Genomic DNA, 16918 nt, shown 5'->3' on the forward strand with positions numbered 1-16918 from the left:
CACAACAACAGCGGCCGCCATTCGCCACTCAGTGCCGGTGACGTCACCGCGGCGCGCCTGTGCCAGGCTAGGTGCACATTGAGGCCACCCGGACAGGCACAGGTGCCACGGGTCGACTGACCGAGGTGACTGGCAGATGCACCATCTGTGCCCCCGACTGTGCCGAGGCTGTACACACACACAGATGCACAACAAATACAAAGATCCCCCGTATAGCCTGTAACAGACTGCCGGGGCAAGTGCTGTTAGCGAGCACCTATGAAGGTCGGCACGACACACGACCGGCTGCCTTTGTTTCCCCAATGCTGATGTTTAAACACTGCATCACGTGGTCATTTACGGCCGAGCCGACCTAGGGGAGGCCCAAGACCGGTTCGGACATTCGTCGCAGGTGTTGGTTGGCTGCGAGAGCTCGAATCGAACTCGGGCAGCCGGGTTCGTAGCGCAGTGCGCTAACTGCTACCCCACCACTCTCCATGAAACACCTACAAAGACGCACACGCACATACGGACACCCACATCACGAAGCCGCAGTTCGCCACGGCTTGTGCCAAGCTAGGTGCACTTTGAGGTTGTCACGTGACGTGTGGAAGGCTCGTTGCTGGCAGGTCACGGGATAGTCCCAGGTGTTGTGGGTCGACCGACTGAGATGACTGGCAAACACACACACACATATATACACACACACACAGAGACACCTACATAAAGACACGCGCACTCATACAAATACACGCTTACACACACACACAGAGGCATACACACACGCACAGTGACACATCTACACAGGTAATGGCTGTTACACAAGCGGCTGTGCCGCGTGCATGAATCCCGTCCCCCCATCACTCTACTCTCACTGCAGGGGTCATAGAGGCTCGGGGGTGGGGGTGGGGTAGGGGCCCCCCCCCCATATCATTACACCCCCCCCCCGTCCTGTTCACTCGAGGGACGTCAGGAAGAACAGACGATACAGCTGAGGGAGGTGACGATGTTCGTGGGCGTCTGTCTCTTGACTGGCCCATCGCTCCATCACGTGCCGGGCGGCGGTGATGGCGGTGATGTTTCATGGGCGTCTCGTCCTGTCCGGAGTCACCGCGGCCCACAAGCCCCCTCCACCATCACACCATCGCTATCGGTGTCAGCGGCGGCGGCGGTGATGTTCACAAGCGCCGCTCTCGACCTGCCCGTCAATCTCCATCGCTCTCCCATCAACGCACGGCCATCACGGAGAGCGGGGTGATGGTGGTGATGGTGGTGGTGATGTTCATTGGTATCCGGCCGTTTGCTCCATTGCTCACCGCCACCACCACCCTGAGGGCGGTGATGGCGATGGGGGGGGGGGGGGACATCAGCTTCTCCACGACGCGCCCCATTACCACACCAGCCCCATCACCATCGATACAGCAACACCCATCACCAGCAGCACCATCATCACCACCACCAGCAGGGGAGGAGGATGGAAGTTTATGGAGGCACCGCTTTTCTGTGCCCTAAGCCACAGAACCAAAGTCCATCGCGTGCACGCCGGAGGCGAGGGAATGAATATTGAATGAGTGAGCGAGTGAGCAGAAGAGTGAGCGAGCGAGTGAGTGAGTAGAAGAGCGAGCGAGTGAGTCTTCTTGAGTGAGCTGAAGAGCGAGCGATCAGTGGGTGAGCGTGGGCGAGCCAGTGAGTGAGCCAGTGAGCGTTGTTGAGTGAGCGTTGTTGAGTGAGTGAGCGTTGTTGAGCGAGCGTTGTTGAGTCAGTGAGTCAGAGTTGAGTGAGAGTTGAGTGAGGGTTGAGTGAGTTAGCGTTGTTGAGCGAGTGAGCGTTGTTCAGTGAGTGAGAGTTGAGTGAGAGTTGAGTGAGAATTGAGTTAGCGTTGTTGAGCGAGTGAGTGTTGTTGAGCGAGTGAGTGTTGTTGAGTGAGCGTTGTTGAGTGAGTGAGTGTTGTTGAGCGAGTGAGTGTTGTTGAGTGAGTCGATGAGCCCGAGCGAGCGAGCCTCAGCGGCCCTCGTGTGAGCTGCAGTGTGAGCGAGGGAGCCTCAGCGGAGCGAGTCGAGTGTGCGAGGGAGCGAGCGATTGAGTTTGGCTGAGCGAGGCATCGGGTGCGTGAGGACGTGGGCGAGCCGCCTTTGTCTTCCCACTCCTTGCGCCGAGTCAAGAAGGAGGAGGGCCCAATGCGGCGGTGGGTGGTGGTTGTTGGTGGTGGTGTTTGGTGGTCGAGGCGACGATGATCGTCACGGGGATTCGGTGGAGGAGAGGGGTGGGGGGGTGATGGAGGAGGGGGCAGCACTGCATCGCCACCAGCGTGCCGTGCCTCGCGCAAATCAGCCACGTTCGCTCATCGCCTCCAACCGACCAGAGGGGGGGGGGGGGAGGATGCAGCCCCCTCCCTAGCCCCCCCCCCCAGCCCCCCCCCCAGCCCCCCAGCCCACCGACGACGAGCACGCTAGACGGGCCGGTCCACTGCGTACTGGCACGCGCTGAAATTGGACGGCGGCGCCTGCAGGCCTGCGTATCCGGCGAAACTCGAGTGGTGCTGCTTCGCCTTGAGCCTCAGGCTGGCCAGGCTCGAGTTGCAGGGGTCGCCCCGGTAGACGTAGGGCGGCGCGGGCGCTCCTGCCGCGTGGGCCGCCACCGCGTACGGGCACCCGCCGGCTCCAGACGCGGGACTCGTGGCCACGGGCGAACCGCTGAGGTTGCCGATGCCCGGGTGGTGCTGGGGCATCATCGAGGAAGAGGCGACGGCGGCGGCCGCGGCCATGCCCGTGGTACACGGGGGCGAGAAGACGGGTGGCGAGACCGAGTTGAAGAAGGGAAAGTTCTTTGAGAGGGGAGCCGCGGAGGGCTGAAGCGCTTTCGCCCAGTTGTTGTAGCCGTAGCTGGCGGCCGAGTAGACGTCGTCGTAGGGCTGCATGAAGCCGCTGAACTGCGCCCCGAAGCCGTTCTTGCACAACTCCGCCTGCTGGTTGCGCTCACGCTTGCGCCACTTGGCGCGGCGGTTCTTGAACCAGATCTGTGTGTGTATACGTGTGTGTGTGCGTGCACGTGTGTGTGTGTACGCGTGTGTGCGTGTGTACGTGTGTGTGTGTACGTGTGTGTGTACGTGTTTGTGTGCGTGTGTGTGTGTGTACGTGTGTGTGTGTGTGTACGTGTGTGTGTGTACGTGAGTACGTGTGTGTGTGTGTACGTGAGTGCGTGTGTGTGCGTGTGAGTACGTGTGTGTGTGTGCACGTGTGTGTGTGTACGTGTATGTGTGTGTGTGTTGGGGAGACGTCGGGAGGGAAGAGACGCGGGGAGGGCGGTGAGCACTGGGGGGTGGGGGGCAAAGCACACTGGGGGGGGACGACGCCGCTTCGCTCCGTACGCCGTGAATGCGGCACAGAGCCAACCCCCCCCCCCACGCCACTCGCTCTCCTTGTAGAGCAGTCTCCCTGTCTTAGCCTTTAGACCCCCCCCCCACCACCATGTCTCCCAGTGTCTCCCCACGTCTCTCCCACGTCTCCCACATGTCTCTGCGTGTCACCCCCACGTCTCCCCCATCTCTCCCCACGTCTCCCCCATCTCTCCCCACGTCTCCTCCATCTCTCCCCACGTCTCCGCCACCTCTCCCCACGTCTCCCCCACGTCTCCCCACGTCTCCCCCACGTCTCCCCACGCCTCCGCGTGTCTCTCCCACGTCTCCCCCACGTCTCCCCACGTCTCCCCCACGTCTCCCCCACGTCTCCCCACGTCTCCGCGTGTCTCTCCCACGTCTCCCCCACGTCTCCCCACGTCTCCCCCACGTCTCCCCACGTCTCCGCGTGTCTCTCCCACGTCTCCCCCACGTCTCCCCCACATCTCCGCGTGTCTCTCCCACGTCTCCCCCACGTCTCCCCCACGTCTCCCCACGTCTCCCCACGTCTCCCCCGTGTACCCCTCCTCCCCCACCTCTATTTTTATCTCTCGGCGCGGCGCGCGCGACGCGGATTGCCGGGAAAGCGGAGACGTCGCCGCGGGCTCCCACTCACTCACTCGCGACGCGTCGCTCCTGGCAGCGGCGCGCTCACGTCTTGTACACAGCAGCAGCAGCAGCGTCAGCAACATCATCATCAGCAACATCATCATCAGCATCATCGTCAGCAACTGCAACATCATCTTTCGATTTAAAGCTTTCCTGACTGCAGGGATTCATCTTCTTGGTTCTTTCGGTAAAGTCACGAAAGAACCAAGAAGAAGCAACATCATCATCAGCAGCATCATCATCATCAGCAACATCATCATCAGCAATATCATCATCAGCTGCATCATCAACAGCAGCAGCAGCAGCAGCGATATCGTCAACAACATTAAGCAGCAGCAGGAGCATCAGCTGCGGCAACATCACCATCAGCAACATCATCAGCATCACCAGCAGCAGCGAATCGTCAACAGCATTAAGCAGCAGCAATATCAGCTGTGGCAACAGCAACGGCAGCACCATCATCAGGTGTAGCAGCGGCATCAACAGCAGCAGCACTGGCATCGTAATCATCATCAGCACCAACAGCATCAGCAGCGGCACAATCAGTGTCATCAGCAGTATCAAACAGCACGCAAACACGTCATCATCATCATCAGCACAGACATCATCATCAGCAGCAGGGATGAAAAGATTCGGCCCCGATTACCGGTAACCGATTAACCGCGGAGTGCCTCCCCCATTATCGCCCGTACCTCCCCCTGCCCCAAGTGGCCCCCTCCTCCCCCACCAATGCACCCCTACCCCCCACACCAACCCCCCCTACCCCCCACACCAACCCCCCCTACCCCCCACACCAACCCCCCCTACCCCCCACACCAACCCCCCCTACCCCCCACACCACTCCTCGTCTTCTTCTGTCGTACGGCGTTTGACAAAGCGGCTACCCAGCCGTGAGCCGTGCGGGTTGGCGTCACCCCACCAGCCCCCCCCCCCGCGTTCCCTCTTCCCTCCCTCCGCTAATACCGCCTCCCACCCCCCCCCCCCACCACCACTACGAACGCACTGATTTGTGTCAATGCGCGGTTACTTTTACCTCCCCCACTACCCCCCACTAACCCCCCCTCCCACCTCTACTTAACCCACCCGCTTCACCCCGCACCTGCCTGCGGTTGGCTACGTACGGCGCGAAAGAAGTTCAGCATTACAGCACGCGCGTCTTGTGACGTCCCTTACGAGTCGTCAAGTCACAAAGAGCCTTCGAAGCTCATCGGATTCCTCCAGCAGGAAGCATAAAACATCTTCAGATTCGTGCGAAACCCCCCCACCCACCTCCCCCTTTCCCCCCCCCCACCACTCCCCTCCCACCACTTCCCCCCCCCCCCCACCGCTCCCCCCACCACCTCCCCCCCCCCCACCGCTCCCCCCCCACCCCCCATCATCTCCCCCCCATCACCTCCCCCCCCACCACCCCCCCCGCCCACCACCACCTCCCCCACCACCTCCCCCCCACCACCACCACCCCCCCCACTACCTCCCCCCCCTCCACCACTCCCCCTTACCACTCCCCCCCCCACCACCACCTCCCCCCCCCACCACCACCCCCCCCCCCCCCCCCACCACCTCCACCACCACCGCCCGTACCCGCACGCGCGCCTCGGTGAGGTTGGTCCACACCGCGATCTCCTCCCGCGTGGACATGTCCGGGTAGCGGTTGCGCTGGAAGGTCGCCTCCAGCTCCTGCAGCTGCTGCGACGTGAAGTGCGTCCGCTGTCGTCGCTGCCGCTTCTTCTTGGACGGGTCATCGCCGCCGCCGCCGCCGCCAGCGCCTGCCGAGGTGGGGGCCCCACCCCCGTGGCCACCGGGACCCGCTCCGACCACCCCCCCCAAGTCGTCGCCAACACCAACAACACCAACACCACCGCCACCCTTGCCCGCCTGCAGCTTCTCAACGTCTGGAGAGAGAGAGGGAGATTGAGATTTAAAGCTTCTTTCGTGACTGCAGGATGGATTCATATGCATGGTTCTTTCGGTGAAGTCACGTAGAAGGGAAATAATAAAATAATAAAAATATTAAACAATAAAATAAGAAAAATCAAACAAAAAAATTATCACGGCGTTTCGATTGCAACACAAGCTGTGGTTTTCACACCTGATGATGATTGCTTGTGTTGCAATCGAAACGTCGTGAGAATTGTTATGTTTTATTTTCATTATTTTATTATTTCCCGTCTACGAAGAATAAGAGGGAGATGTTGGGGGTGGAGGAGGGGGTGGTGGTCACACACAGACACACAAAAGACAAAGATTCCCCCCGGATTGACTTTTTAATTTAAAGAATGTTTGGGGCAAGTGCTGTTTCGCAAGCACCAACCCCTCACCAGGTACTCATTTGAGGCTGAGTCGACCTAAGGGTCGGGAAGGAACAGGACCGGTTCAGATATTCGCGACTGGTGTTGGCCGTGAGCGGGAATCTAAACTCGTAACGCGAGTGCTCTATGAGTTTACACTCATAGACACTCACACTTGATCACACACACACACATGCAGCCATAAACCATTACATCCACTTACACGAACTGGCTAATACACACACGCGCTTTAAACACACACTCGACTCAATGAGAACACTTAGCCAATCACACACACACACACAAACTATCACATCCACACACACACACACACTATGACACACACACATAAATGATCACATCCACACACACACATACACTATCACACACATAAACTATCACATCCACACACACACACATCAACTATCACACACACACATACACTATCACATACACACACACACACACTATGACACACACACATAAATGATCACATCCACACACACACATACACTATCACACACATAAACTATCACATCCACACACACACATCAACGATCACACACACACATACACTATCACATACACACACACACATCAACTATCACACACACATCAACTATGACACACACACATAAACTATCACATCCACACACACACATACTCTATCACACACATAAACTATCACATCCACACACACACATACACTATCACACACACACACATAATCTATCACACACACACATAAACTATCACATCCACACACGCAAAGACAAAACCCTCCCGGATAGCCTAAACAGACTGTTGGGGCAAGTGCTGTTAGCGAGCACCTATTAAGGCCGGCACGGCACGCGAGGGGATTGGTGGCCAGCACCACGCCCGGCCGCCTTTGTCTCCCTAGCGGCGATGTTTTTACACACACGGTACTCATTTGAGGCAGAGTCGACCTATGGGAGGCCCATGACCCGTTCAGATAATCGTCTCCGGTGTTGTCCGGCGCGCTAACCGCTTAGCGCCCCCCCCACACTCTCAGGGACACTCAGACGCGAAGGCGACACGCGACTCGACACAAACACTCACCGGCAAGCATAAACAAGCGCACGCCTGTGCACACTCACAGAGGCAAAGATCCCCCGGGTAACCTCCTTCGTCTCTCGGGGCAAGTGGGCTCTGGGAACGAGCGCCAATGAAGGTCGGCACACGGGCAGACCTTCGCCCGGCCGCCTTTGTCTCTCCACAGTGCTGACGGTTACGCATCGCGCCAGCGGCCGTATACTCGTTTAAGGGCCGAGTCGATCTAAAGGTGGACCGGTTCTGATTTTGTTTTTTTTTTTCCAGCGACGTTGGGGTTCGCGAGTGTGCCGAGTTGGCGTCCATACTTCGATTCTCGCTCACGGCCAACCCCAGTGACGAACCAGTCCGAGGCTTCCTTCCCCTAGGTCGACTCAGCCTCAAGTGAGTGCCTCGTGCGGTGTGCGACCATCGCCGCTAGGGAGAGAGAAAGGGCGACCGGGCGTGGTGGTGGCCACAGCACTTGCCCCAAACAGCCCGTCAAGGCTGTACGGGGGACCTCTGCGTGTTGTGTTTGTCCGGGCAGCTGACACAAACTTGTGTGTGTGTGTGTGGCACAGATGTAGTTGAGTTTCGTGTTCATATCCAGGGCCTCGTTGCTCGCTGGACATTTCGTTGGCGGCCGGGAATGGACTTGGGGCAGATTGCTAGTGGCCGACTGCCCAAGAGCACACGGGCATCGCGAGGAAATTGAATTTGTGTAAATACTGGACGTGGTGCGCGTGCCGGGTGCGAGAATCCCGTTAAACATCGACAAATAAAGGTCCATTCAGATAATAACAAATTGTAAATGTTCGATTCTGGGAGCGCGGAGGTCTGATGAGATTCACGCTCACAACCACCCCCCCCTCCTCCACCGCCATCGGTTAACCGAGTAATTCGCCTCCCGTGGAGTGAGACGCTAACGCCGATAGAAAGCGGGGGGTGGGAGGGGATAGATCGCGTAATTTACGCGATCTTACCCTACAAGCCCTGTATTATTTACGCGATCTAACCTAAAAAAAACTGTATTATTTACGCGATCTAACCTAAAAAACTGTATTATTACGCGATCTAACCTAAAAAAAAACCTGAATTATTAACGCGATGTAACCCAAAAAACTGTATTATTACGCGATCTAATCTAAAAAAAACCCTGTATTATTTACGCTATATAACCAAAAAACTCCTGAATGATTTACGCGATCTAACCCCAAACAAATCGAATATTATTTACGCGATCTAACCTAAAAAACCCTGTACTATGGATGATATTGGTCACGAAAGCATACTACGTGTTAAGCCTTAACAGACTGCACGGGCAAGTTGCTGTTAGCGAGCACCTATAAAGGCCGGCACGGCACACGAGTTGGTGGGTGGCCGGCACCACGCCCGACCGCCTTTGTCTCCCAAGTGGCGATGTTTACTACACACCGTACCAAGTACTCATTTGAGGCTGAGTCGACCTAGTTGGAGGCCCAACACCGATTCAGGTAATCGTCACTGGTGTTGGTGGCCATGAGCGGGGAATCATTCGGGTGGCCGGTTTCAAGCGAGCAGCGCGCTAACCACTGCGCCACCGCTCCCCCTCCCCCACCTCCACCACACAGACACACACAGACACGCACAGACGCGCTCGCTCACACATCAAACGCGTTCCCTGCGCACACGCACACAGACGCGACGCATTGGTACAATACCGCAGCATACCTTGCATACGTGCGCAGCGGCTCGACACGCACGAGAACACAAACAAGGCCGTGGCCACCACTGAGTGATGTCAATTCTCGCGTCGTTCTACGAGGGATGGAGCAGCTGAGTTTCGCCACAACGCTGTTTGGTTTTTTTTTTTGGGGGGTAACGTCACTTTTTTAAAATGTAATATTTGACACGGGGACTCCTCTTCTTACGAATGAGTTTAGGTTTCAGAGGTCTGTTCGTAAGTCGCTTTGTTTCGTAAGTCCAACTTTACAGGACTCCTGTCGATTCCAAACACGTTGTACGGCATGTGCAGTTGTAGATGCCACTGGTTCTTCACGTTCTGCAGATGTAGATGCCACTGGTTCTTCACGTTCTGCAGATGTAGATGCCACTGGTTCTTCACGTTCTGCAGATGTAGATGCCACTGGTTCTTCACGTTCTGCAGATGTAGATGCCAATGGTTCTTCACGTTCTGCAGATGTAAATACCACTGATTCTTCACGTTCTGCGGATGTAGATACCACTGGTCCTTCATGTTCTGCGGATGTAGATGCTACTGATTCTTCATGTTCTGCAGATGTAGATGCCACTGGTTCTTCACGTTCTGCAGATGTAGATGCCACTGGTTCTTCACGTTCTGCAGATGTAGATGTCACTGGTTCTTCACGTTCTGCAGATGTAGATGCCAATGGTTCTTCACGTTCTGCAGATGTAAATACCACTGATTCTTCACGTTCTGCGGATGTAGATACCACTGGTCCTTCATGTTCTGCGGATGTAGATGCTACTGATTCTTCATGTTCTGCAGATGTAGATGCCACTGGTTCTTCACGTTCTGCAGATGTAGATGCCACTGGTCCTTCATGTTCTGCGGATGTAGATGCCACTGGTTCTTCACGTTCTGCGGATGCTTAAACATCTGAACACTTGTTTTATTTCCAGAGAGGGTGAAACCTATCTTATTTGTTTAATATTTCTGAACCTGGTCTGTCCCGAGCCCCCCTCCCCCTCGAAAATAATCTTCTTCATTCGCACGGCTGCTGATGTAGACGCAGCGCAAACGACTTACAATCTCACTTTCAGTTGTTGAAGTTCAGCCAAGCCCGGCAGGAGTAGCGGAATTAGTTGCATCGTCATCGCTGCGATGTGCCCCCTCCTTCGTTTTTGTGGATCGTTTGCATTGCGTCGTGATGCCTCGTGCTCCCGTCTCTGTTCTGGATGACCACAGTCGTACACCACCAGAGAGTTCTACATTTTAAAATCTTTCATATTAAGTTCACTTACTTGCTTGCGCGCTTGCGCGCTTACGACCGTGCAAATATTTCGGTCGTTTTTTAACCCACTTCCCGTGATCCAATCGAGCTGACATTTCGCACACAGACTCGTTGTGCGTGACAATGAATTTTCGTGAATTTTTTTTTTCAAAAATTTTACACTGTTTAGGGAATTTTTAAAAAATATTTATTTACCAATTGGTTAATGCTGGCACACAATCATATGACCCATAGGTGGCAGCCATCTCAAGCCAGAGGACGAGAGGACTCTAGCCGCCCCGATGCCACGCATATAAAGGATTTATAGTGAAAAACTTAGTTTTTACGGGTTAATTTTTCCATTTGTGCATCATCAGCTGTCCGCATCCACTGCCGTGGTTTGTGCGGTGGATGCGGTTGAGGGTGGGGGCCGTGAGCTAGGTGGAAATATCAAACCCAGGGATTTTATATTTGGGTGTTCCACGTGATTATAATAGTGATGGTGTGTAATTGTTAAAGACACAAATGTGAAGGAAGCCAATTGTCCACTTATCTGTGTTATGTTACTTCAATTATATAGTCTGCTACTGCTGCGTTAACATCGATGTACTAGCATCGACAACACCGTGAACTCAACTCGTTGTAGCGCACTTCGCTAACCACTACGCCACCGCTCCTCGGTCTGTATAGCTATGAACAGACTGTTGGGGCAAGTGCTGTTAGCGAGCAGCACTGCGACACACGGGTGGGTGACCAGCACCACACTCACACAGCACCACACGCAGCACCACACACACAGCACCACACACACACAGCACCACACACACAGCATGACACACACACACACACACCACACAGAACCACACACATAGAACCACACACACACAGAGACACCAGACATAGCACCACACACACACACACAGCACCACACACAGCACCACACACAGCACACACACAGACACCACACACACACAGACACCACACTCACACAGCACCACACTCACACAGCACCACACTCACACAGCACCACACACACAGACACCACACACACACAGCACCACCCACACACAGCACCACACTCACACAGCACCACACACACACAGCACCACACACACACAGCACACTCACACAGCACCACACACAGAGCACACTCACACAGCACCACACACACAGACACCACACACACACAGCACCACACACACACAGCACACTCACACAGCACCACACACAGAGCACACTCACACAGCACCACACACACAGCACCACACTCACACAGCACCACACACACAGCACCACACACACAGCACCACACACACAGCACCACACTCACACATCACCACACACACAGCACCACACACACAGCTCCACACAGCAACATGCGCACTCGTCACCAGGAGCAGGCTTTCACGCTCCCTCCCCCTCCGCGTCCTCGCGGCTTTCGCGTCTGCCACTCCACGACTCTACGTCGTGGTGATTTACTCGGCTCAGCGCTGGTGGTGGTGGGGGGGGGGTGGTGGGGATGGTGGGGGGGGGGTGGTGATGGTGGTGGGGATGGTGGTGAGGGGGGAGGTGGGGGGGGGGTGGTGAGGGTGGTGGGGGGGGATGGTGGTGGGGGGGGGGGGGAGGTGGGGGGGTGGTGGGGGGGGGATGGTGGTGGTGGGGGGGGGGGTGGTGGTGGGGGGGATGGTGGTGGGGGGGGGGAGGTGGGGGGGGTAGTGGGGGTGGTGGGGGGGGGGATGGTGGTGGGGGGGGGGTGGTGGGGGGGGGGATGGTGGTGGGGGGGGGGGATGGTGGTGGGGGGGGATGGTGGTGGTGGAGGGGGGATTGTGGTGGAGGGGGGATTGTGGTGGGGGGGATGGTGGTGGGGGGGGATGGTGGTGGGGGGGTGGTGGGGGGGTGGTGATGGTGGGGGGGGCGTGGTGAAACCCACCAGACCGGCCCGTTCCCTACATTTTTTCGAGGCCCCCATTAACGCAAACGTCGTCTTTGCGCGTGGTTCAGTCCCACGAATATTGATGCAAACACGGACAGCTCAACTCGGCCTTCCAGAAGAACATCGTGAGAAATAAAGACGTCGAGTCACTCGTTTACGATCATCTCTATGTACGTGTGCAATTAATACGCACACAATTGCTATTTTTTCTTTTTTACGTGTAAAAACAAATAATTCACATGCGTGCACCTACAGGGCTCCGTGTAGCGTGAAATAGAGCGCGTGTTTGTGTGTTAGACTCATTCTCAAATGAGTACCTGGGGCGGTGTGTACACATCGCCACTGGGGAGACAAAGGCGGCCGGGCGTGGTTCTGGCCACCCACCCCCTCGTGTGCCGTTCCGTCCTTCATAGGTGCTCGTGAACAGCACTTGCCCCAACAGTCTGTTAAGGATATACGGGGGATCTTTGTCTTTGTTAGTAGTTGTGGAAAGCGGTGGTGTAGCGGTTAGCGCGCTGCGCTACGAACCAGCGACCCGATATCGATTCCCGCTCACGGCCAACACCAGTGACGATTATCTGAACCGGTCCTGAGCCTCCCCTAGGTCGACTCAGCCTCTAACGAGTACCTGGTGCGGTGTTTAAACATCGCCACTGAGGAGACAAAGGCGGCCGGACGTGGTGTTGGCCAACCCACCCCCTCGTGTGCCGTGCCGGCCTTCATAGGTGCTCGCTAACAGCACTTGCCCCGACAGTCGGTTAAGGCTACGTGAAGGGGGGGGGGGGGTGTTCTTGTTGTTATATTTGTGTTTTAGCAAGCACAGCCATCGCGGAGATGGAGCGATGTTAATCAGCTGGTCGCGCCAGGAGCGAGGCGGATTGCTCGCGTCGCGAGAGAAGCCGAGACGCCTTGGGGAGGGCGGTCACCCAGCAGTGGGTAGATCAGCAGAACAATAAATACATCGACACGTTCGTCAATAAGAGCGCGGCCTTGAAATAATAATAAAATAGTAAATAATAGGCGACGTTTCGGGCACGTTGTTTGTGCACCACTGCCAAAGCAGCAGCAGCAGCATGACGTGGAGATACATCACCGATCTATCTTCTACAGATTGATAATTATCCAAGGCGCGTTGTCGCAATGATACAATTGTCCGCAAGGCGATGTACGTTTGTTGAACTTCTTTCCCACCGTACATAGCCAACCGTGCTCATCGGAGGTGATGATGATGATGATTCTACTGCTGATGATAATTCTGCTGCTGCTGATGATGATTCTGCTGCTGCTGATGATGATTATGATTCTGCTGCTGCTGCTGATTCTGCTGCTGCTGATTCTGCTGATGCTGTTGATGATGATGGATACTGCTGCTGCTGCTGCTGATTCTGCTGCTGCTGTTGATGATGATGGATGCTGCTGTTGATGATTCTGCTGCTGATGATTATGCTGCTGATGATATGTTCGTGTCTGGGCCAATGTGTCGTCATTTATATATCGAACAAAAACAAATCCATGCTGCACATTGAATGATACATTGTTGCGATACACTATTCTAAACATTCACACACACACAGACAGATATATTCAGCAGACTATAAGATGCTTCAGAAAGTAAGACCCAACTCATACTGGGCTATACATTATATATAACTAGCTGTACTACCCGGCTTCGCCCGGGACTTGGATTCACCACACCCGGCCGCCTTTGTCTCCCCAGTGGCGATGTTCACACACCACACCAGTTACTCGTTTTGTAATGTTTGCATGGTGTACCGTCTGGAAAGTACCCACATGGCAAATTTCCAGTTTGTTGCATGTCGGGAAGCACGCTAAACATTTTGAACAGACACACATATTCACAACTTTGCCTTTTATATATATGGACATAATACCGATACTGTATTCCACGTGTCTCACTCACCACCAATGTCGTTAATTAGGTGGGTGTTTCTATAAATGTCCCCTTATATTAATGACTCAACGTATAGGGAGACGTACGTGCCTGTCACTGACGCTTAGACTAAATACATCCAATTAGAGGCCACAGCAATTCACACACAGACACACACACAGACACACACACACACGCGCCAACCTCAGAGACTAATTATGGCCAGGCTTTATACACACCAATTAAGCAGCAATTAAACACCGTGACCACTCCAGATTTGAAGTTTTCGTGACTGCAGGGATCCATACGCTTTGGTTATTTCGGTAAAGTCACGTAGGAAATATAAAATAAATTTAATCACCACGTTTCGATCGTAACACAAGCAGCCACCTCGGCCTGAATAGGCGCTCGCTAACGGCAGCTTGTAAAACACATAGAGACAGACACATTTTACGAGTTAAACACACATACACAACTTGAGTATAATACACACACAACTTGAGCATTATACGCACATGTACAAATTGCATCTTACACACAACTTGTGTATTATGTACACACATATGTACAACTTGTATACATACGCAACTTTTATATTTTACAAACATGTACAACTTGTGTAGTATACACATGCACAACTTGAGTATGATATATAAATATATACAACTTGTGTATTACACATACACACCCGCGGCTTTGCCCGTGGGAAAACATTAATTTCTAAATTTGTATTCTCCTAAGGAAGGCAGACACACACAGACAGACAACACATACTTTTATAGATGAGATACACGCACACACAGCTTGTGTATTACACACACATATATATATACAACTCATGTAATGTACACCTATACACGTGTATTACACACAACCTGCGTATTACACAAAGAAAAAGATCCCCCGTATAGCCTTAAGACTGTTGGGTCAAGTGCTGTTAGCGAGCACCTATGAAGGCCGGCACAGCACACGAGGGGGTGGGTGGCCAACACCACGCCCAACCGCCTTTGTCTCCCTAGTGGCGATGTTTACACATCAGATACTCATTTGAGGCTGAGTCGACCTAGGGGAGGCCCAGGACCTGTTCAGATAATCGTCACTGGTGTTTGCCGTGAAGAGCACCCGCCCGACCGCCCGCCCTGAATGGGAATCGAATCATCCGGGTCGCTGGCGTCCGTACGCTCCCCCACCATTCATATAACACAAAGACAAAGACCCCCCGTATAGCCTTAGCCGACTGTTGGGGCAAGTGCTGCTCGCGGAGCACCTACGTGAAGGTCGGTACGGCACACGAGCGGGTGGGGTGGCCCGCACCACGCACTCGGCCGCCTTTGTCTCCCCTAGTGGCGATGCCTTTCACACACCGTACCGCGTTACTCATTTGAGGGCACGCCCGGGAACCGGTCCAAATAGTCGTGCCCGCGAGCAGCCGGGCATCGCAAGTCGGGGTGGTCAGGTGGTCGCGTAGCGTAGCGCGCACACCACACGCGCGCGCGCGCACACACAGAGAGAGACGCACGCGCGCGCACACACACAGAGAGAGACGCACGCGCACGACTACAACAACAACAACAACGACCACCACCACCACGATACTTACGCAACCACTTATGCTGCGTGGCTCACGAGCCGACGCCATCGAGATGACTGGGCTGCCTGCCAAGGTTACATTCTGATACATCGCAATGTGCGTGCGTGTGTTCATTCGATTGTTTTTCACAGTTGCTGAGCACAGATTCCCCAAACAACAACAACAACAAATAGGTCAAAGCGGCCAGCAACAAACAGCACTAATCGGAGGCGCAATAAATTTCGATTTAAAGCTTTCGTGACTGCAGGGATTCATCTTCTTGGTTCTTTCGTTAAAGTCACGTAGAATGAAAATAATAAAAAAAAATAATAAAATAAAATAGTAATAAAATGTGATGTTTTCTTTTTATTATTTTATTATTTCCATTCTACGCAACTTTACCGAAAGAACCAAGAAGACGGAGGCGCAATAAATAAACATCGTAAACGCAGCGCGACTCTCGTTGTTCGAGACTCGGGGAACGTGGCGGCAGATGGAAGAGAGGGATTGCATGTTCGAGTTTGCCAACGTTTGTGAAACCGATTACACGTGCAAACCAAACACAATGAGAGCATACACCCTTTATAGATAACATCAGAGGTGTGGACTCGAGTCATGTGACTTGGACTCGAGTCAGACTCGAGTCATGAATTTGATGACTTGCGACTCGACTTGGACTTGCATAACAATGACTTTGTCCCACCTATTAGATGTGGACTCGAGTCATGTGACTTGGACTCGAGTCAGACTCGAGTCATGAATTTGATGACTTGCGACTCGACTTGGACTTGCATAACAATGACTTTGTCCCACCTATGAGATGTGGACTCGAGTCATGTGACTTGGACTCGAGTCAGACTCGAGTCATGAATTTGATGACTTGCGACTCGACTTGGACTTGCATAACAATGACTTTGTCCCACCTATGAGATGTGGACTCGAGTCATGTGACTTGGACTCGAGTCAGACTCGAGTCATGAATTTGATGACTTGCGACTCGACTTGGACTTGCATAACAATGACTTTGTCCCACCTATGAGATGTGGACTCGAGTCATGTGACTTGGACTCGAGTCAGACTCGAGTCATGAATTTGATGACTTGCGACTCGACTTGGACTTGCATAACAATGACTTTGTCCCACCTATGAGATGTGGACTCGAGTCATGTGACTTGGACTCGAGTCAGACTCGAGTCATGAATTTGATGACTTGCGACTCGACTTGGACTTGCATAACAATGACTTTGTCC

At 54.0% G+C, this 16918-nt stretch overlaps 1 protein-coding gene across 1 annotated transcript in view; it reads right to left on the minus strand.

Moving 5' to 3' along the window:
• Positions 1-2401: 2401 nt before the first annotated feature.
• PITX1 (paired like homeodomain 1) overlaps positions 2402-16918 on the minus strand; it is a 38010-nt gene continuing 23493 nt past the window's right edge. The window contains exons 2-3 of the mRNA XM_078613327.1: positions 5564-5874; positions 2402-2995 (exon numbers count right to left, since the gene is read on the minus strand). Of these exons, the coding sequence (XP_078469453.1) occupies positions 2429-2995; positions 5564-5874 (878 nt within the window). The 3' untranslated portion in view covers positions 2402-2428. The remainder of the gene's footprint in view (positions 2996-5563; positions 5875-16918) is intronic.

This window comes from Lampetra planeri, chromosome 41, assembly GCF_965212315.1.
Source record: "Lampetra planeri chromosome 41, kcLamPlan1.2.h2, whole genome shotgun sequence".
In the NCBI taxonomy this organism is placed as follows: Eukaryota; Metazoa; Chordata; class Hyperoartia; order Petromyzontiformes; family Petromyzontidae; genus Lampetra; species Lampetra planeri.